General features: G+C 32.6%; 2 protein-coding genes across 3 annotated transcripts; both read right to left on the minus strand.

The window, feature by feature from the left end:
- Positions 1-2,183: 2,183 nt before the first annotated feature.
- On the minus strand, positions 2,184-6,050 carry LOC102581716 (tip elongation aberrant protein 1-like). Its single transcript, XM_006344710.2, has 9 exons — positions 5,637-6,050; positions 4,393-4,920; positions 4,229-4,294; positions 3,929-4,095; positions 3,682-3,838; positions 3,501-3,594; positions 3,024-3,406; positions 2,796-2,900; positions 2,184-2,711 (listed from the first exon to the last, which is right to left on the minus strand). The coding sequence occupies exons 1-9, from the start codon at positions 5,784-5,786 to the stop codon at positions 2,397-2,399; spliced, it is 1,965 nt and encodes a 654-aa protein (XP_006344772.1). The 5' UTR covers positions 5,787-6,050; the 3' UTR covers positions 2,184-2,396.
- Positions 6,051-13,561: 7,511 nt separating this feature from the next.
- On the minus strand, positions 13,562-20,595 carry LOC102582045 (solute carrier family 40 member 3, chloroplastic). 2 transcript variants are annotated; one of them, XM_015307555.1, is made up of 14 exons: positions 20,485-20,595; positions 20,153-20,378; positions 18,657-18,864; positions 18,488-18,551; positions 17,158-17,282; positions 16,880-16,969; positions 16,620-16,796; positions 16,449-16,523; positions 16,120-16,221; positions 15,924-16,032; positions 15,699-15,845; positions 14,746-14,852; positions 14,533-14,646; positions 13,562-14,085 (listed from the first exon to the last, which is right to left on the minus strand). In XM_015307555.1, the coding sequence occupies exons 2-14, from the start codon at positions 20,293-20,295 to the stop codon at positions 13,792-13,794; spliced, it is 1,755 nt and encodes a 584-aa protein (XP_015163041.1). In that variant the 5' UTR covers positions 20,296-20,378; positions 20,485-20,595; the 3' UTR covers positions 13,562-13,791. The 2 variants fall into 2 exon arrangements, with proteins under 2 accessions (XP_015163041.1, XP_006344775.1); XM_006344713.2 differs by lacking the exon at positions 20,485-20,595 and having other exon boundaries at positions 20,153-20,478.
- Between the last annotated feature and the right edge of the window lie 567 nt (positions 20,596-21,162).

Consider the following 21,162-nt stretch of genomic DNA (forward strand, 5'->3'; position numbering starts at 1 on the left):
TCGGATCTTTCCTTTTAATCACTTTCTTATTTTGTTTCTTATTAAAGAAATTTATAAATAAGTAGATAATTTTATCAATTCACGCTTTAAAAAACTTATTGAAATTTTACAAATAAATGTAAACACTTTAAAAAAGAATAAATTGTAAGGATAATATAGAAATAATTTAATTAATGTTTTCTTAATTTAGTAAAGTGAACACATGAAAAATATTTTTTAAGACCAACCATCAAATCTTCTTGTATGAAGTTAAACGTAGACAAAACGAACCTTCATAAAGAAAAAGTTGTTGCAACATTAATACATTCAATCTAAAGGTTTGATTAGATTTTAAAATATTCTTATAGATTGGTATAATTTAAATGAACTTATATTATATACACCATCAGTATAATTATTTTTTATATAACTTCAACTTGTTTCAAATTGTGGTGTTTGATACCTGGTGGCATTTCTACCTTCAACATCAAAGAATGCAATTCTTTCTTTTCTTTTTATTTCCTTTTCTATTATACATTTTATGCAAAAACTTGATTAAGAATTTACCCCCAATTTTTATTTTTTATAAACATTTTTTGGTTGAAAAAGAGTTTTTGCAATAGAATAGATAACCAACTCATTTACAGGCTCGGGGGAACATTAACGAATTACGGGCCAAGCACCAAATAATTTGGGCTTTAACTAAAATGGCCCATCATGTATCATAAGGCCCACATCAATGATGAGAGTGGGCCCATTTAATACCAAAGGGCCTTTGTTTGCTTCTAATGGATACAGATCCCTTTTCATCTGGGGGAATGGGTAACTGGCCCAATAATAAGACAATTCATGGGGCCCATAAAGCAAAAGAATCTTTTCTCCTTTTCCTTTATTTGGTATTAAATGAGTCACAAAGGGGAAAAAAGTACCTAAAATGACGTAATAAAAAAATCAGTCAAGTACCATGTCATGTTGAAAAGACATTTGAGTTAACGTACTTGAAATCAAAGAGTAAAATCTGGCGGTGGTAAGATGACGTTGGAAAAAAGATCAGACGGCTGAGAACGACTGATATTTTAGCAAAATCCCGCGGGAGGCACGGGAGCTTTATTAGTAAGAGAGAGAGAGAGATGGGACATGTCTCTGTGAGAGTGAGTTAAAAAAGCAGTGTTTTCGTATTTTTTTCGTCTCAATTTATCTGATATCATCAATTTTAAGAATAAATTAGAAAAAATTAATACAACTTATATGGATGTAAATTGTTTGATAAAATAAATAGTTTAAAGTATTTTAGAAAAACTAAATAAATATATTTTTGTTTTTCATGTTTTTACATGCCACATGCAAGTAGTACGGTTAAGATTTGAGAGGTCTTTTGACTTCTTCACAGTTTTACGTTGAATTACTATTCGTTTTTTCCTTTCACTTGGTTTTGATATTGAGTAGACACTCATCGGTCATCTCCATATGACCTATAAGTGATGAGTTCGAGTCATTTGGCTTTTAATTGTAAATGTTTGCGTTCTAGGCAAAGTTGTACTTGAATACTTACATAAAATGTCACCTCCATCCCTAGGTTTTCTTTTTTTTTAGTCTTACATTACTTATTGACTCTCAAAATTTATTTTTTTCAAATATCATCTCAAAATATACTACTATTATTATTTATATCTTACATTAGTTATAAATTGTAGTTTGAGAGTCTATAAGCAGATACGTATTTAGGATTTTGAGATGATGAACGCACTATTACAAAAAGGTGGATTTAAGATATAAATTTTGATCGATTTGACATTTAGGTTCTTTCACTGAAATCATTAAAATTCTAAAATTATAGGTCCAAAATTATTTTTTATCTATCAAAACCACTCAGAGAGGTGTCACCCAATTTTTTTTTTTAAAAATAAAACAAGATAGATAAAGATTCATATTTCTAACCTCACTTAGATAGGTGCAACCAATCATCATCGCACGACATTTTATGATACTTCGACTGTGGGTTCACACATCTATATTTAAATATTTTTTTAAAAAAATATGACACTACTATATATGATTTCGAAAGGGGAGCATGGGTTTAGATGAACTGGGTGACCCCCTCGTGGATACGCCTCTGTGACCATAAGTTATGTAAGATAAGAAAAAAACTTGTCTAATAATTGCTATATTAAAATATTTTTGTATTTTCACATGCATGTTCTTGGTAAAAAAGAAATATTCACCTTGCAAAACTTTGCTTGAAATTACAGAAAGAGAGGATACATGTCTGCTTTAGATGAAAGGAAGTAGTACTAGACTAAACTAATAACAAGATTAGATTGAAAGGAATACATAGAAAATGGATCCAATATTATATCTACCTTAATTAGCATGTACAAAAATACACACTCATGAGACTTTTCTAATTGTCTATTATTTTAAGTTTTTGCATTGCCACATCCTGGACCTCCTAGTGTGAGCACCACTCCTTCAAGTTCACTTCTTTTCTGTGTATCCTTCTCTAGTTGATGAGATGATCTCATCACTGATGATGTTGATCTTCTAATTGGTACTTTCCCTATGCTCTGTCGTCCGAGTTCTGGAACTTGCATTTGCACCAACTGCTGAGGTTGCCTTCGACAACCCAGACTTATATGATTCGTGTGTATGTTTGCATAGTTGACACCAATATGTCCCGGAGAGGGTGAAGGATTCTGACCAAGGACGGGTCCTCGTGGTACTAGATCAGGTGCCTTTTTTATAAGAAGAATCGAATGGATGATGAGTTTGAGGTACTAATTGACAATTTGGTTAAATTGAATGGTATATGAGCTTACCGGAGCAAACAGAACACCTCGAAAGATCTTTCCATTAACAATGGCAGTCATTAGATAACCAGAGTCAAATGCTCCATCGACTTTTCCCCGGATCTCAGCTCCAATCTGAGTAGTACATGCATTATATATAGAGCACATTAGGTTCTTATTCAACGTAAAAGTTGGAAAATGCTACAATGAACAAACAGTAAATGACTTAACAAAATTTTGCTAACTTGAACGACGTACCAAGTTGTGGAATCGTCCAGGCTCTAAGGATTGGCATTGCACTTCCTGCTTATCCATAAGAACGGCAGGTAAATGTCCTGATGAGTTTGACGGATTTGGTTGTTCTCGAAATAATTGCAAATCATGAGGATTCCTTGCTATGACATTCCTCGGGTTTGGTTGGCAGTTGTTTGGGATCAAATGTTGCTGCCTTGCGAAAGGAAACCGATCTGATGCAGTTCCAGAACCAGAGACTGGCTTAATAGTACTCATTTCTACATCGGATTGGGACTGAGGAGAACAACGTTGAGATAGAGAAGGAGACTGATCTTCTTCTTGATCTGACTCCAGATTAAATATGTGTGAATTGTGACTCATTCTTCTCCTCTTTGGATGCAATGTGTCTTCCAAAATACATGAGAGTTATAAGTTAGTCATGCTTACTTCATTTATTGAAACTACTGGCTGCTAACATGACAAAATCATTTCATAACCTACCAGAACTAAATCGAAAAGCTGCTTTTGATACGAACTCATGTTCTTGAGATCCCGTCATTTGTATATCTTCCTTCTTTCCCCTACATATAGCTTCCTGCCAAATCAATTTATACGAATCAGAAAAGTAATCTTAAATTGTTTAAATTTATGAGAAAGGAATCAAGGTTTCGGTCTATTATACCGAGTTATTGTCTCTTTCTCTCAGAAATCTTTTCTTATCATAATGACTTGTATTTCCAGAAACCCTGCCACCAGATAAGCTGCTAGTCCCATTAGGATATTCTACTCCGAACTGCAAAATAAGTAACTCATTGAGTGGTCGCTCATCCTCGCCGCACCTGCAAGGTTGAAGAAACAAAATTTAAAGCTATACAATCTACTGGGATTAGGCAGGAAAAAATGGACCACAACTGATATAAAAAACTCACCCTCCATAGATTACAATATCCGTGTTCCGGGAAGCAGCAGTATGAGAAAATCGCCCCTGTGGTTTTTGGCCCATTACATCAAGCTGAGTCCATGAAGAATTTATCACATCAAGAACCCAAACATCATTGTAGTATTTCTTGTCTCCAACTCCACCAATCACATATACCTGTAGAACATCGAATTTCAACATCATTCTCCAGAGGATTGCTCAATGAAAAATAAAGCTTTACTCCATTTGCATTACATATGCTAAAAATAAAGAGCCTAATTACTCAAAGGCTAAAGCATCAGTTACTTGCCTTTGACCCAAAATACACTGAGGCATGACCGGCTCGAGCACCAGGCGACGGTCCAAGAACATCCAGCTGGTAAGAAAGAGAACCAATTGTCATCTAACATAATTTTTAGACAATATTTACTCTACATCTAGACTGTGAATCAATAAGAAGACTGAAGCTAGTACCTTTGACCACATTAGTGTATCCATATCAAGCACATCAACATCACCTTGATATCGGTCACCACAATCTCCGCCATATATAAAAAGCCTATTACCAATCGCAACAGCACTGTGACTATCCCTAGGAACAGGCATTTCACCCCTCACTTCAGGAGACGACCACCTCATAGTTTTGAGGTCCAAAACATGTAAATCATTCAAATAGTTTGCCTCGCCTTCACCACTACCACCAAAGATCACTAATTTATCACCACCAACGAGAGTAGCCGTGTGACTTTCACGAGGTGAAGGTGGATTGCCTTGACATTCGAGTTGAGTCCATTCTTGGCTCCTGACATCCAATACATGAATATCATTGACCTTCCTTGAGCCATTTGTACCCCCAAATACCACCATCCTGTGACCAACAAGAACAGCACTGTGGCTATCTCTTGGCCCCGGTCCTTGCCCTGTTGTCACAAGAATGCTCCAAGCCATTGCCTCAAGATTTAGTACAAGTACATCACTAAAATGTAAGCCCCCGCGACATCCCTGAAACAGAGAAATACAATTTAATTAAGGTATATTTAACTGGAGTTGAATATATCAACCATTTCACACATAAATTTGTCTAAACATATTAACACTGCGCCAAGAAGCTCTCAGACTAATAATGGACAGCAGTCTTTTTGATGAATATTAACAGATTAAGTTTCGCCTTAACATAAATTGTTTTGTTTTAGGCAACATTTAAGTCCCAAAAAACTATTCAAGAACAGTGGAAAAAAAAGAAGAACAAACAATGAAATTTTTGCTTGAGTAGTTGAAAATTTGGGTTACATCTTTAAAATAACTTCATAAAAATGGCCTTAGTACATGTTTGGTCATGAAAAACTAAACTGAGATGCAAAAGCTTATAAAAATCACTTTCTCTAAATATAAAAAAAAGCAGAACAGACATAACCTAAAGCAAAATATTCATTTCTCCTTCACTTCATTTTTTTTCTTCCTTTAAATGCATCACTCAGCATTTCTTCACACATATATAGTTGCTTATTTATATATAAACAAGAAGAAACAAATAGATACATTAGGAAAACAAAAGTACAACTTCAGAAAGAGTAGTTTCTAATAACCAAAAATATAACTACACAGTAACATGAAGCAATGACAAAACTAAACTCCCATTTCTTGAATAGGAAATAAATGTATATACAGTTCCAACCAATATTTCTGAACAAGCAAAATATAGAATAGTTTAAACTTACCCCAAAAACATAGACAAATCCATTAGAGTTACAAGAAGAATGACCCCATCTCTCAGAAGGATGAACACCCATCACCTTTGGATATAACCACATTGGCTTCTTCTTCTGTAATGATACTGATACTGATACTTCACCACCTAAAGATCCCATTTTTATTTTATTTTTTTGCTCTGTCTTCTTAAATTAATAAAGCTGAAGAACTTAAAATGTTGATGAAAAGAAAAAAGATTTAAAAGAAAAAAAGGGAAAAGGGGTGGGGGTGGGTGAGGTAGTAGTAGTACTAGTAGTAGTAATTAAGGGTCAAAGAGGACATGAACAAGGCAAGTGACATATCAACTATCAATGTCAAATAGACATGAAAAGATGGGCGCTTTCACGTCCAAATCACTGTGACACCAACAACAACAGGGGGTGAGTGAGTGAGTGAGTGAGTGAATTGAAAAGAATATTTATTATTAGGAGTATTAATAATCAGTAAAGAAAATTACTCATTTTTTTACTATTTACACCTACTAGCTACCTATATTATTTTTTATTGAGAGATGAATGAATCTTTCTGTTTGTTCTTTTCCATCTCTATTGCTTATATTGTTTACTTGTCTAACTCTAAATGATGGAGTTTTTGGGGCCTATATTATATTGAGAGATGAATGAATCATTTTGGCCAAAAAGATTTTATATGATTCCTTATTATGTGCGTAATGAAAATAGTTTTAAATTCCTCTGTTCCTAATTACTTGTCCCCTTTTAAATTGATATATTTATTAAGAAAATAATAATTGACATAGTGAATTTACCATTTTATCCCTATTAATTATGAATTTGATGAATTAAAAACTTAAAATTTTCAAGAAGTTTTAACTTTTTCAAAGTAATTAATTGGGGTATAATAGGTAAAAAAAATTGTCCTTTCTTGATTTGTCAAAATGAATAAGTAATTAGGGACAATTAAAAAAGGAAAAATGGACAAGTAATTAGGAACATAGGTAGTATTAGTTAATATGACTAAAGAATTCAAGAGTCAAGACATTTACTAAGGATAAAATTATATATTTAGTGGTGATATAATGAATTAATTGTCGTTAAAGATTATTTTTAATATTGTGAGGATATGTTTTATTTTTGTTTGTTGGTGAAGAAGATAATCTTGGGATTGATGGTTGCCAAGTTTTTGATGTAAACTCAATTCTCAAGGTGTTTTTGGCAAACTTTGGACTTTGTGCTCTTAATAAGTACACTACTAATTCTTTCTTTTGTTTTGGGAAATGGGAAGGGTGCTCTTCCCCTCCCCCTCTAAAGTTTGCAATTTTTTTCTCTATTTTTACATCTTTTACACTTCTCTTTATTCCAGTACTAACTTTTATAGATTCTTTTTAAAATAAGTAACTTTTTTTAATTAAATATCTTGAAGGAATAAGTGATTTTTAATGATATAAAGCTTCATTTATTGCAATAAAAATAATTTTAAAATAATAAGATTAATTCCTTTTTACTTTATGACAAAGAGATTCTCATTGTGGAATTACTTGAAATCTTCACGCCAACCTCAGACATTTTGTTATTGAATTTGCGCTCTAAATATTTAGTTTTGGTCTTACTCAACTGAACTATGTCATTTGGAGATAACACACTAATTATATGGCATTTTACATTAAATTTATCGTGTTAATATATTTATCATCAAGATAAATAAAAGTGGATTGAAAATTAATCCTTGAAATTGCAACCTCATGACAATTTGAAAAATGTTCCGAGTCTCCACGCATTGTATTTACCCGAGTCTCCATATATATCCTTAACTGTCCTAGTGTACTATATGGTACACTGTACACCTCTAACCTCCGGACATCTTTATAGAACTCACAAAATTTTATCATATGTTTTTTTGGTTGATGAACATCACATGTAAGTCTATTTTTCTTTTTTTATACTATAATTTGCTTATAAAATGAATGATTTTCGTAGGTGAACGCCATAACTCCTCATCACCTTCATTTTCATTCTTTCTCAAACTTTTATAGTACGATTTAATAACTTGATAGCCCTTCTAAATAAGTGTGATAAAAAAAAAATTGTCTACATGACGTTGAATATATAGGTCTATCTAGATGCCTACTACTTCCTCTATCCAAAGTTAAGTGACATCTTTTTCAGTTCAAAATTTTGAGAATGAAATTGATCTGCAACCAAACAACCCCTTAAGTGTATAATTAACCATACATTGATTAAGCTGTTTTTTGTAAAATGCCAAGTGTCTCTGAGATTGTCTTATCAAAAAGTGGGATTTGAAATATAATTGATGATGATTAGGCTATTGTCTTGAGATTGTCTTATCAAGTTGAAATTAGTGAACCATCCTAGTTAAGTGGAGTACTTAATTTGATTTAGACATTAAAATATTAACTAGGACTATTATTTTATTTGTAAAAGTGAACTTAAAAATAAACTATAAATTTACAACTTTCTGAAGTCTCCAATTTTTAAAAACTCCATGCTTAATTAAACTATACATCTATCACAATAAATTAAAACAAAAGAAGTACTAATATTCATCGTTTGGTGTGTGTAGTAATAACTGGTTTTGTTAGTTTGCATTATAATGAAGAAAACACTTTTACAGAGAAATAAGGTACTTTCTTCGTTCAATATTAATTATCATATTTTATTTTTCGCAACTTAAATTGTATGAAATTTGAATAATATTCTTTTATAGAGAATTAAAATAACATGAAAAGTCACAACTTAAAATACTGTAAAACTTTCGAATCAATTTAACCTTTTTTTCCTTAAAAAAGGCATGACATTTAATTTGGGACGGAGGGAGTATACTATCGTAAGTACAAATGTAAGATGTGTTTATTCTATTTTAAGAGGTGTTTTAAACTTTAGCTAATTATAAATACCAATCCTTCATTTTGAAAAGATGCTGAATGTATATATATATATATATATATATATATATATATAGCTGCACTGTAGGACTGGAATACTCCTTTTAATTAATGGATGGAAACTAAAAAGAGTTAAATTAAAACAATATATACAAACTTTTTAGGGTCTTGAAGATGGAGCAATTACTTTCGCCGTTTAACAATAGTGTTGTCCACTAAATTATTTTGGATGTATGATAATACTTCTCTACTTTATAAAATTAATGGATAATTTACACTTAATTCCTAATATATCCTTATTATTTATTATAGTCATTTCTTTATTGCATTTTTCAAAACATTGAATTTAATGATTTCAAGAATCAAATTCTAATCACTAAACCCATCACCTTTCTTTGAGTTTTGGGCTCATAGTGCTATATTCTTAGACCATCTCCGACCCTACTTTATTTTACTCTTTATTCTCTATATTTGGAGAGTAAGATAGAGAATGTCATCTCCAGTCACTATCTATTTTATCCTCTACTCTCCAATTATAGAGAGTTGAATAGTAGTTCTCTAAATTCATACTCTCTATTTTACTTTTTGAATATTATATTATTATTTCTATTATTTTCTAATTACATTTTATTTTTCATATAAGGCTATTAATTAAATCTCTAATATTTGCAATTCTTTTTAAATGTAATATAACTTTTTTTAAAATATTTTATTTTATATATACTACTTTCATCTCGAATTAATAATATTTTTATTTTTTTTTAATTTTCGTCACTTTGTGATACAATTTGATGTTATTATTAATTTTCACTATGAAGAATGCATAAAATTTAAATGATAAGATAAAATGTAATACATAACATAATAATTTAAATACAAGATAACAATACAATACAATGCATAACATAATAATTTTAAAATTCACAACAATAATTTAGTAATCCGGTAGGTCGTTTCTAGATTTAACGATATTCGAAAAAGGAATTAGTGTATGATTTAGAGAAGTTGTGGTTGTGATTGTGGTTGTGCTAGTTGATTTCTTTTTTCAATTATTCATAGTTGTTCTTTAGAAATTTAGAATAAAATATAATTTAATATTAAATTAAATTAAATTTATATTACATGAAATTATATAGGATGATTATTCGGAAAAAAAAAGATTTAGATTATGGAATAAGAAAACAAAAATGAAATAGAAATAATAATATAATATTAAGGAGAAAGAAGAAGATTGCATTTTAGAGAATAAAATAGAGAATTGAGTTGAAGTTGATTGTCGAAAAAAATAAAGAATTTTATATTTGAAGAGTAAAATAGAGTGTAGGATTGGAGATCCCCTAAGCAATTTTAGTGGGTTTAGGTTTATAATTTTGGGTTCAAATAAACCTACTTTTTCATACTACACTATTCGAAATTTTAGATTCACTTCTGAATATTGTACTCACTTATTTCATTTACTTTTATTTCAAATTCATATTAATTGAGGTATAAGTTTAGATCTTAAAAAATAATTCAGGAAATAATCAAATAAGTAATTATTGTTGAATTTTATTTATTTATTTTTTGATATATTATTAAAAACAATAAAGTAATGAACTCAAGTTTGTTGACTACTGACAAGAAAACCCTAAACTCTGCACTATATTAGTAGTAGTGCATTGTTTTATGGTCAGACACACACACACCAAAAGATGTTTCTGCAGTGCACGCGACAAACACGGGCGATTATATATATATAACTTTACATACAAGTGTAAGTATATCTATGAATATATCTCGATTAATTTTATTTGATATATTTATTAGGAGTACCGTTTATTTGTCCATCATTTTCGAAATTTTACTTATGAAATAAACTGAATATATTTGTTAATGTTATCAACACGATACTGCTGGATAATGTTGTGCCTGGAATTTTTATTTTTTATTATTTTACCTCGATGGATTTTGAAGCTGAGAATTCATGGTACTCTATTTTTTTTCTCGCTAATTAGTGTTAGTCCATATTTGTATTAAAATCCTATAGAATTTAGATTTGCGTAAGGTAGGGTTCATTTTTGGGGCTAGTGTTTTTAATTAATAATAAAAAAATTATTTTCACAAATTCAAATTAGAAATTTCTTATTAAGGTTAGAGTACTAACTTAATAATTTTGTTGATCACTAAGATACTCGAATGTGCATAGGGTTCAACTTTTATTCATATACCAAAAAAAGAGTTGTTCAAAGTGAAAATAGTCTACATTAATAAAATCTATAAAGGATCGCACCCAAAAGATGTAATATTGACCATACATTTATAGCCATCTAAAAAACAGAAAATATTACTCCATTTGTTCATTAAAGATGGAATAAATAAGATAGGTAACCTAGCTACTATTACAACATAACAGATTAAATATACGATAGTATCAATTAAAGAAATTACTGTTTAAGTTTGATTCATATAGATATTAAATTCATATTTGGTATATAAATGGATGATGATAGTGCATTGATTCACGAGACTCACTGACTTTTCCTTTCTTTTTTTTATTCGATCTTCAGAGTCCACATTAGAGTCTCGATTAAATCCAAATCATGCACGACAAGACTTATTTTGGGGTGGCGTTTCTAACTGAATTTTTTCCGCATATCCACGGTTCAAACTCGAAACCTTAAATTAAGAATAAAACAATTCTACCACTGTCCAACAACTAATTTCTTTTCCATTCTTTTTCTTTTGTGAATGTGAATTGGAATATATATTATTTTTAAAATAAAAATATTTAATAAGTTGACAGATAGATAGATAGAAAAGGAAAAGAAAAGTGAAAGACATCAATCGTATCAAGGGAAACCATTTATGATAGATTGGATGTGTGCTATAGTATTTATGCATCGCTTTACACTTACATTACACATCTTATTTTCCTTTTTATCTTCATTAATCTTCCATCTTTTCTTTGACTATATACTACTCCTATATTACTAAATTTTTTTCTTGTTGGTCCATAAAAGTTTCTCTACTGTATTTGTTTGACAATTTTGTTTTCTTTATTAGTAAGAACTAACAAAGATAATCAACTTTTAAAATATTAAAGAAGGAAAAAAATCAATACAGAAACTTCTATTTCCAGCAATTTTTCATTTAAAAGGAAAGAATTATTAAAAATTTGTCGAATTTAAAATATTGTGTCTCAAGCCTTGAGCCACCCTATTGTGAATGCTTCAAATATATAATTATACTGCACAAGTAGAGAACTTAAAATAACTATTCAATGAAAAATGTTTAGTTACTTTCTCCGTTACAATTTTTTCAAGAAAAAAAAATTCTCTTTTTCTTTTTTTGACAACCTTTTTACTTATAATTTTCCATATAACATGTTTAAGACTATAAGATTAAAAAATACTTCGATATATAAGAAACAAAACTCATACTTTGAATTATTGGATATATAAAATAAATGATCATGAATTTGATATTAAAAAAAAAGAAATATGTTAATTAATCGTTATGATTTACAGTTCACTAATATCGACTAGTCTTTGATTCTCACTATACTTTGAAGCGATAAATTTGGAATATAATGCAACTCCTCGACATGAAGATACCAAAACATTGTCCGATATATTAACAGAATATAATATATATGTACTTTTGTGTTAATTGTTATTGGGGTTTGTGGAAATGTAGTACTCATATGTAGTAGTAAAAGACCACTACTCACTCAGTTCAATATTTCAAAAAATAGTTTTTTTTTTCTTTACTCTCAATATTAATCACGTATACTCCAAAGCATTTCTAAGATTTAGCGCTACACATCAACTAATATGAATAGTATGATAAAATACTCATATTAATCATTCTTCGTTGTGAGGTGTGTACAAAATCTAAAGTAGACAACGAGAGAGAGAATTTTTTAGTAATTGGAATCTTTGTGCAGAAACAGCGTAACGGGTACGTGCAGTTGACCCTTTACCCTAAACTCACTCGTGACCCAACAACCAAAGCTCCTCTTCTTCTTTCTTATTTGCTACTATCAATGTATAATTTAGGCACACATTGTTTTGTGCACTTTTTGCAACATTCGAAGTAGCCTCGTTTTCAAATATGAAACCCAAACAAAGTACTACTAAAAAAAAAGGTTCAACTAGTTTTTAACAACTTTAGATTAATGTCGAGAAGTTTCTATCCCATTATTTGATTACTACAACAATGGTCCACCATAGCCATAGTACCTCAGTGCCAGCTTAATTTTTTTGAATTGAATTATGATAGAAGTGCTATAAGTTCAAATTAATTTTTTTCATTTTACTAGCTGTCATGTACTAGACTTTGCCAGACAACAATTAAAGACCCTGGTCTGATCTAAATGTCACACTATTCAACAGACAGATTTGAGTTGATGGTTTAGCTAATATAGATGGCTCAAAAACACTTTCACGTTTTTGTGAGATACGATTTAAAGCGCCAATCAAATACAACTACAAACATTTACTTATAACAATTTGAAAACCAATTCAAAATTCTGTTTAGTATGTCCTTATACTGGACCATTGATACCGACTCGCGTGGGTACGAAAGAAGAATAAAATCATCTAGTTAAATTGCAAATATGGTACAAGATATATAATGCACATGAAGAGGACAGAAAAAGAAGTGCTTGTACATGTTCAATGTTCATCTTTATGCTGTCCATACTTCATCAATGGCATAGAACAGATGTACTAGTTATGCTTTAGATATATGACAATTTCACATATGACCTGAATATATGTACAGCTGTTTTGATATCTTGGGCATAATTAGTTTTACAATTCTCACCTAAATGGCAGATCATGACATGCTATTCAGTAGGAATCACAGAGACTGGGTAAATCAGGCAGAGAAATATACTATATTTTTTGGCATCAGTGAACATGCACATGAGAAAATAAGGATGTCACATCCACAAAACAGAAATAACTGGCCTTGCGGATGGCGAGACAAGGTAAGAAAAAATTCTGCAGCATAAAATAGTCCCATTATAGAGATTAAAGCTTCTATCTCAACTTTTATATAAAATTCCGCATTGATGTTAGTTGATATAATAACTAATTTACAGAAGGCCTGGATGCATTTCTATTGTAATGTACAACTTTCAATGTGCTACCTCACAAAGATAGGGGTAAGGTCTATGTACACCCCACCCTCCCATGACTTCATTGGGGGATTGGGGTATGTTGTTGATGTAACATTCAATTTGATGACTAACACCATGCTACATATGTACTTTTGGCATTTCATAAATGAGGGCTAAAAGAGAAAAGAGTTCTTTGTGTATCTGTCGGATTTTCCAACCATCTACAGTATAGACATGCTGCCCCAACTACGGATACAAGGGAAAGCGTCGCTAGAAATCCAAAATGTGAGACATCATTTACAACTATTGCAACTCCTAACATTATTGATTCTGCTAAACTCGCAACAGAAACCTCGGTTGTTCCGATAAGATTGGCTTTAGATGCAGGAATTCCAGTTTGTAGAATCTGTTGCCCGATGACATCATAGGACATGTGTCCCAGTCTTGACAACACCTGTGGAAAGGGTCAATATGAGCCTTCATGAAAATTGACCATTTTCATAACATTTTTACTGTTATTAAATGATAAACGTACCAGATAGTGTCAATGAAACTAGATGACAATATCAGATTATCTTTATAGTCACTAAATAATAAAAGTAGCAGAACATGCCAATGAAACTATCACGAAACAATCTGTTGAAAGCCAAACCACCTCACATCATATAGATTCCCCCCCCTCCCCCCCTAAATGCTATGTATAATCTCTGTTTATTTTTGTTAGGCTAACAATAGAAGTGTCAACTCAATGATCAAGTACAAAGATTGGTATGCCAAACTCAAATTGTAACTTTGTGCACATCAATGATCAATGGAGACAAAAGTTTTAAATAAATAAAAAAGACATGGTTCGCCACAAAATTCTCATTGAAAGCAATAAAGGTAAGAGCAGTGAACTTACAACTAAAGCCAAGAAAAAGAAAATGGGAGTCTGCTGAGAAAGACATCCACTCCAATAAACAGCAACAGCCGTGGTCAGAAGCGAAGCATGGAATACTAAGCCAGCGGCTCCAGCCTGATATTGAAAATTCATGAGAGTTAGGCCCAGACTGTGAATAATAAGAGGATATTATTTCTGACAAGAACAAGATAAAATATACAAAGTAGAGCCAACCTTTAAGATGCCAAGGTGCTTGACCATCTTTGCAGACACAAATGTGGCTGCAACGCCTACAAAAGCACATAATCCGCTGAAGCCCCCAATAATAGATGGATTTAAACCTGAAATTGTTAGAGTGGTGAAACATTTGAGATAAAGTGGTCTCTACTTTCAATTTCAGGCTCTTTTAAGCATTGATGAACTCCTGATTCTACATTTAAAAGCTTTTGCAGGAAGTGTAGTTCTCCTCCGAGCTATTAACTACAGAACTACAGAAAGCATATAGGTCATACAGGAGTTATGCAGTATAAACCCTTGCAAGTTACTGTAAGTTACAAAGAATGGTCAATTAGTTGCAAACATTTTAAGATGGAGTGGATTGTTTTACAGGATATGTGCCAGTCAGAGTTACAAACTGTTTGAATTTAAAAGCTGTTAGCACATAATTTACACCTAAAAGACCACCACATTCTTTGACGCACTCATAATTTCACAAGAAAAATATCCAGAAAGAAACAACCAAATAGGTGGTATGTGTAAGTAAACCAAGTGAAAACACCAGTCCACTACGTGAAACTACCAGTCCACTGCGTGAAACTGCACAAGGCACCATACACAGAGAAACAGCCTCCTACACTTGCAAAATCAGGCCATTATAGAAGTATTCCGGTGCATTATGAGGGTAAGAGAAACCGCTTATGAATTTATGATACTAGTTTATTGCTAAGTGATAAGATGTGTTAAGAGTCCGCACAACTGTGTGGATGGAATTATTTGTCTCCTTATATGAGCTTGGACAATCCTTACCTCATCATAGCCAATGCAATTGTGATTAGAGACATCAAGAAAGCTATCATTATAGCCATTGGTAGGTTTATTAAGTGTAGCTACCTTATCAACATCCAGTATGTCACAGCAGCCAGAAATCTGAAGGTGAAAATATCACGAGACTAGCATCCGGAAATTACCTTGCTGTGTTAAAAATGCTGTCATTAAACCACCAGGTGCAAGAACGACATTGAAATATAATAGGACATAAGCTATGCTTGCTGGAAGAACGGGTTGTCTAATATATTCAAACCATCCATGCTTTATAGCTTCCAGACCAACTCCCACTGAAAACAAACAACGGGCTTAGTATAAAAGTAAAATCTATTTCCACCTTCAACAAAACTGAACACAAGAGAAGATACCTATATTTTCTGATTTTAGTGAAGACGGGAAGGAACAACTTAAACAAGTTTCCACAGCACGGTCAAGAACACCAGAGGAAAGCTTGTTGGTTAGCCATGTCAGAGATACCTAGTAAACACATGATCAGATCTGAGTGCTATGCAGTGCTTTAAACTTCAAATCACAGAATGAAATAAAACCAGAAGTAAGATTTACCACAATAGGAAGTGCCCCCATCATCAAACCAGCAGCAATTTTTAAGCATACCACCAGTTCATATTTAGAGAGAAGAATGCCAAATAATGCTGCTCCAACAATCTACAGTATTCCACAAAAAGGAGAATTATAAGGTAAATGATAAACGACTTAACTTTGTCAACTTAAAATGATTATCACTACAAAATCCAAGTAAAGTATATTTGATAAACTGAACTATACAGAAACAAAATATTGATATTTTTTTTAATATACTAGTTCTGATCACTAATATCCGTCATACTACAAAAGAAGGCAGAAGAAAAGCCTCCAATTGACATGGCTATTACCTCGCATAAAAGGTTAATACGGCTTAGAACAGCATTTGCTTGAGCAAGAGCAACTGGGCGATTGGTTCCAGCTAACTGTATAAACAAGACTAAATTAGAAAATTGCTCAAGAACAGATAAGGAGTCAAAAAGTGAGACATAGAGGACAAAACAAAGTTCAATCAGCAATACCAAAACAATCCAATCACGCTCCACTGCAACCCCCAATGCCAACCCAGATAGCCTCTCAACGGCTCCCACTAGAACAAGCACAATAAACCAAGGACGGAAAAGTAAAGATGATGCAGACGTTGGATGAAGAGTATGACCATGTATAATCATTCCAACAGACATCAACTGGGCAGCTGTCTGACAGAATAGAAGTATTAGAGAACTTCGAGGAATTTTTGTTGCCTACACCTCTCCTTAGTAACACATACAGAAAAGAATACCTGGACTATAGATAGACAATTATATGCAGGAACCCGAGGAAAGTGATCCATAAGTTTGCCAACCAGAGGACCTCCAACAATTACAGTGAGCTGGACAAGTAAAGCGGGATGTAAGGAAAAAAGAATTGAACTGGAAAATTAGTATCTTATTGGTATAAGCAACTCAGCACTACAATGGTGCTTGCAGGTACATAATCTGGGAACCTCCTGTACAAAAACAGTAAGGCAGATAATTATCTTCTAGCCTTTATTCTTTTGTATCACTTACTAATGAATACCTTAGCAAGGAAACCCATTAGTGCTACAGGAAGAAGACTAGGATGAATCAACGCAATGGCAGCAGGCGAGGCAAAATTCCAAAGTTGTTCCACCATATACCCAGCCAGGCAACTAGCATATAAAGCTGTTTGAATGCACTTGACATCAGAAATCTATAAAATGATGAATTACAGACATAATGCAACAAATGATTAACTGGTCATGTTTTCAAAGTCAAACTACTCATCAAACAAACTTCCCTGACCTGCCAGGGGAAAGGAGGAGTGGGGGTCTTCACCCTAACAGAAAGAATTCAGTGAACAATCCAATCAAGTATGGTGGCCTGAAGCCTAGTTAATTTTTTAAGTACGTTTTTCATAGTCTACATTAGATACTCTTTTTTTTTTATGAAGTAAAAGGATATCATTAAAAGCATCAAGAAGATGCAGAAAACAGAGCTGAGTAGAATGACTCAGAAGCAAAAGTATAGCACAGTCAGCTCTATCATCTATAGAAAAAATGACAAGGAAAATAGTCCAGTGATATTCTGTTACTGAAGATAAAAGATTTAAGTTGGAGTTCTCAAATCTTCAGCTTGTACAATGACATTGCTTTGTTTCTCCAAATAGTCCATTTAAAGTATCAATTCTGAAAAGATATTACTCCCTCCGTCCCAATTTATATGACACTTTTCGGATTACGAGATTCAAACAAGTCTATCTTTGACTGTAAATTTTCATACATCTTTTAAATATTTTGAATTGTTAATTATTGTGACTTATATAGTACTTTTTACGTAGTTTATAAATATATAAATTTCATTTCTAAAAATTTGAAGATTCCATGCGTAAATTGCCGATCAAACTTAAACTGTTTGACTCTCGAAAAACGAAAAGTGCAAATAAATTGGGACAGAGGGAGTATATATTTATGTCCAAACCTCATATTGACCAAATTTTCAAAGGACCTCTATAGATACTCAAGGTATTGGCATTTCACAGAAGTTTTTTTTTTTTTTTTTTGATAAAGTAAAGTTGTATTCTTCAGCAATGAGGGTATGCTGGCAACCATCAAAAAGATTTACATTAGTGACCCAAAAAGGACCAACTCAAGAAATTGCTACTAAACTTATAAAGAAGAGAAAAAATTTAAAATCTGTCCAGCATCCTCTATACCTCCTCATTACACCAAAAACAGAAGTATCCTTTTGTAAATTCCAAACTAGGTTGAGGTTCAGTATATATCATCATTATAGAATATAGCAGACAGCAACTCATGCACTTTCAGACATGAGTTAAGCTTCTGCCACTACACTATGAGACACCACTCAACTTAAGGGGAAAGACTAACCGTATAACCCTGCTGGATGAGCAGGAGTTGCAGCAATAATATTCTGCTCCTCCTCTGATAAGACCTGTTCAACATCAACCATAGAAAAATCAAAAGTGCAGTAGCGATAGTTAGACGGGAGCAGGGGCAATAGAAATGATTGAGCAGAATTATTCATAAAAAATCCTACTGGCAATGTTGTCAAGAGAGTGTCCACAAACGTGCCCTTGGCTAGCAGATTTAGTGCTTCAGTTTCCAGAATATCAGATTTGAGATGAAGAACAGGTATTGTACAGCCACAATCATCAGTTGCAACATCATCCCGAACCTCTTGATCAGTTGCAATGTCAGTTAAGACGTCGGTATTTATGGAGCATCTAGTGTTAAAACTTCCAAGCCTGCATTGAAAGGAACACGATTAAATTGCAATGACAATCCATGATTCTTTTGGATAAAGATTACAATCAACTACTCTCACATCACATTGCTATTTTCTGCAGACTGCAGTACTACATAAGCAGATTCGGAGTTAGTAAAACCAACTGAACATCATTATTGCCAACTACAGGCTACCTGCCAGAAAACATGCAATATTTATTCTAGTGATAATACTTCATCACTTGCTGAATAACACCAAGAGTTGAGACCACTGCTTGCTTCAATTCTGTAACATATGAGTGTGTGCAACAACAGTAACTATGCTTCAACTGCAAGATAGTTGGGGAACACATGCACCCACATATGTGTGAGTGTACATGTATGTATTGTATGCATGCATGTGACACACAACAAAAATTATTACACACGAGCTAAGCCTCTTCCTTTGGACCATACAAATTGCAAACAAGTAGGATCGGAAAGCAAGATACGTTTTCCGATTAGAAACAAGAGACCAACTTATGAAAATCATATGATATGAAGATATTCTGCTCAATCTGTAAGGCTGTAACTATACATAGTAGAGAAGCCAGTCACTAGTTCATCCAGCAATAATGTCGAAAGCATACTCCTCTCGAGAGAGATACAATTCAACTGCACTGAAGCCAAAATGCACCAAACAGTTTTAAAAGCTTTAACTTCATCTGTAATCCAATGATAAAGAAGTCACTCAAACTGCATTAAACAACTCACCCTTAGCACCAATTGAACCATCATGACACCCTCACAAATGATAATAAGACTGAATGTCAATGAGACTTACATTCATCCTATAATATGGGATACCAAGTTTGAACTGCTCCTACAGCTCTAGACGTGACAACTTCGCTATATACCTCAGCCTTACTCGATAGGTACTGACAAAGTCCAATTTCATTCATTCTTTTTGGACGCGATTCATATAAATATAGTAATGAATATTTTAATATTGTTATAAACAGGGTAATGTAGTATCTTAGTGTGCTTTATCATGACATATTATATTTGTTGCATGATGATAGCAAAATATGTAATTGTAAGTTGTTATAGGTGATCTTGCTTCCTTTACTGGTAAAATTTTCTGACCACACAATAGAAGAACCAACATCACTACTCACAATCCACAGGAAATTAGATCATAATGACACTAATGTATGCATAAATCCACTTAACCAGGATCTCATCGAATGCATTGAACCAGTCAGATCATGATAACACAGTACCAAATCATTCATTCACAATGTCAATTTACAAGGAAAAGCATAGCACCTTTGAGTGGTAAAGCGAGGAGTTAACGGTCGAAAGCGAGGAGTTAACGGTCGTATTCTAAAAGAAGACGAGGAGGTAAGAGGAGCTTGACGGAGAGTAAGGAAGGCGGACCAAGGCTGAGCGTTAGAAACAACAACCACCATTGTTTATTAAACTGCTTCTCTGCTTTGAAGCACGGTAATTCTTCTCGGTGACTACTCATGCAGTCTCCAGCTCCGGCGAGATCCTAGGGTTTGGATTTGGGTCATTCGATTGGAGAGATGTGTGGTCAGTGAATTTGTGGAAATTTCAAGAGAAATAGAGGGACGGCGGATTAATCACAAATGGATTACCTTTTGTTCGACACAAATGGATTGCCTTGAGGCCAGAAATTTGCTGCTGACGTGTTTATCTTTTTCTCCAATGCTGTGTGCCACTCGATGAAAACTTTTGGAAACTGCTGGCTAGTACATTGTCCAACCATACTTATCTTTCTTAATAATAATAGATTTTGTTGGCACAGGCCCAATAACATAAATGGTATGTTTTGAGGCTAATAACGAAATTTTTGAAGCGATTGTTTGCGTGGATAAAGAAATAAGTTTTTTTTATCACAAAACTTGTACTTTCTTTTGACGCTATTCAAGGCACAATAAGACTACCCACATACAATATTTTTGAACAATTTTATGTTGTCAATTATCACGATTTAATTTTAAGAATCAATCAAATTTTTTTCTGTTTTTTTAATAAATATTTTAAGTTGTCAATTATCACGATTAATTGTATTTTATACATAATTTTTAACGATAGATTAATTTCAAGAATCAATCGAATTTTTAAAATGTATTTATTTTTGAAATATTTTATGTTGTCAATTATCATGATTTATGTGACACAAATGAAATTTGGAGAGCTAAAAAAAAATTAAGACAAATAAATTAAAATGGACGAAATATATGCTATTTTTGTTGTCTCAATTTATGTGACACAAATGAAATGTAAAGAGTCATCCAAATTTGCACTTTTTT

The sequence above is a fragment of the Solanum tuberosum genome, unplaced genomic scaffold, assembly GCF_000226075.1.
Source record: "Solanum tuberosum cultivar DM 1-3 516 R44 unplaced genomic scaffold, SolTub_3.0 scf00060, whole genome shotgun sequence".
Classification (NCBI taxonomy): Eukaryota; Viridiplantae; Streptophyta; class Magnoliopsida; order Solanales; family Solanaceae; genus Solanum; species Solanum tuberosum.

Excerpts from the sequence above, each read along its gene's own strand:
- LOC102581716 (XM_006344710.2), bottom strand. The coding sequence starts at position 5,786 with ATGGGATCTTTAGGTGGTGAAGTATCAGTATCAGTATCATTACAGAAG. Across the intron at positions 3,595-3,681 it reads GAGAAAGAGACAATAACTCG|GAAGCTATATGTAGGGGAAA; the intron begins GTATAATAGACC and ends TTGATTTGGCAG. Across the intron at positions 2,901-3,023 it reads CTGGACGATTCCACAACTTG|ATTGGAGCTGAGATCCGGGG; the intron begins GTACGTCGTTCA and ends TGTACTACTCAG.
- LOC102582045 (XM_015307555.1), bottom strand. The coding sequence starts at position 20,295 with ATGGTGGTTGTTGTTTCTAACGCTCAGCCTTGGTCCGCCTTCCTTACT. Across the intron at positions 16,524-16,619 it reads AGCGTGATTGGATTGTTTTG|TTAGCTGGAACCAATCGCCC; the intron begins GTATTGCTGATT and ends TTGTTTATACAG. Across the intron at positions 14,853-15,698 it reads AGCATTTTTAACACAGCAAG|GTTTAAATCCATCTATTATT; the intron begins GTAATTTCCGGA and ends TAACAATTTCAG.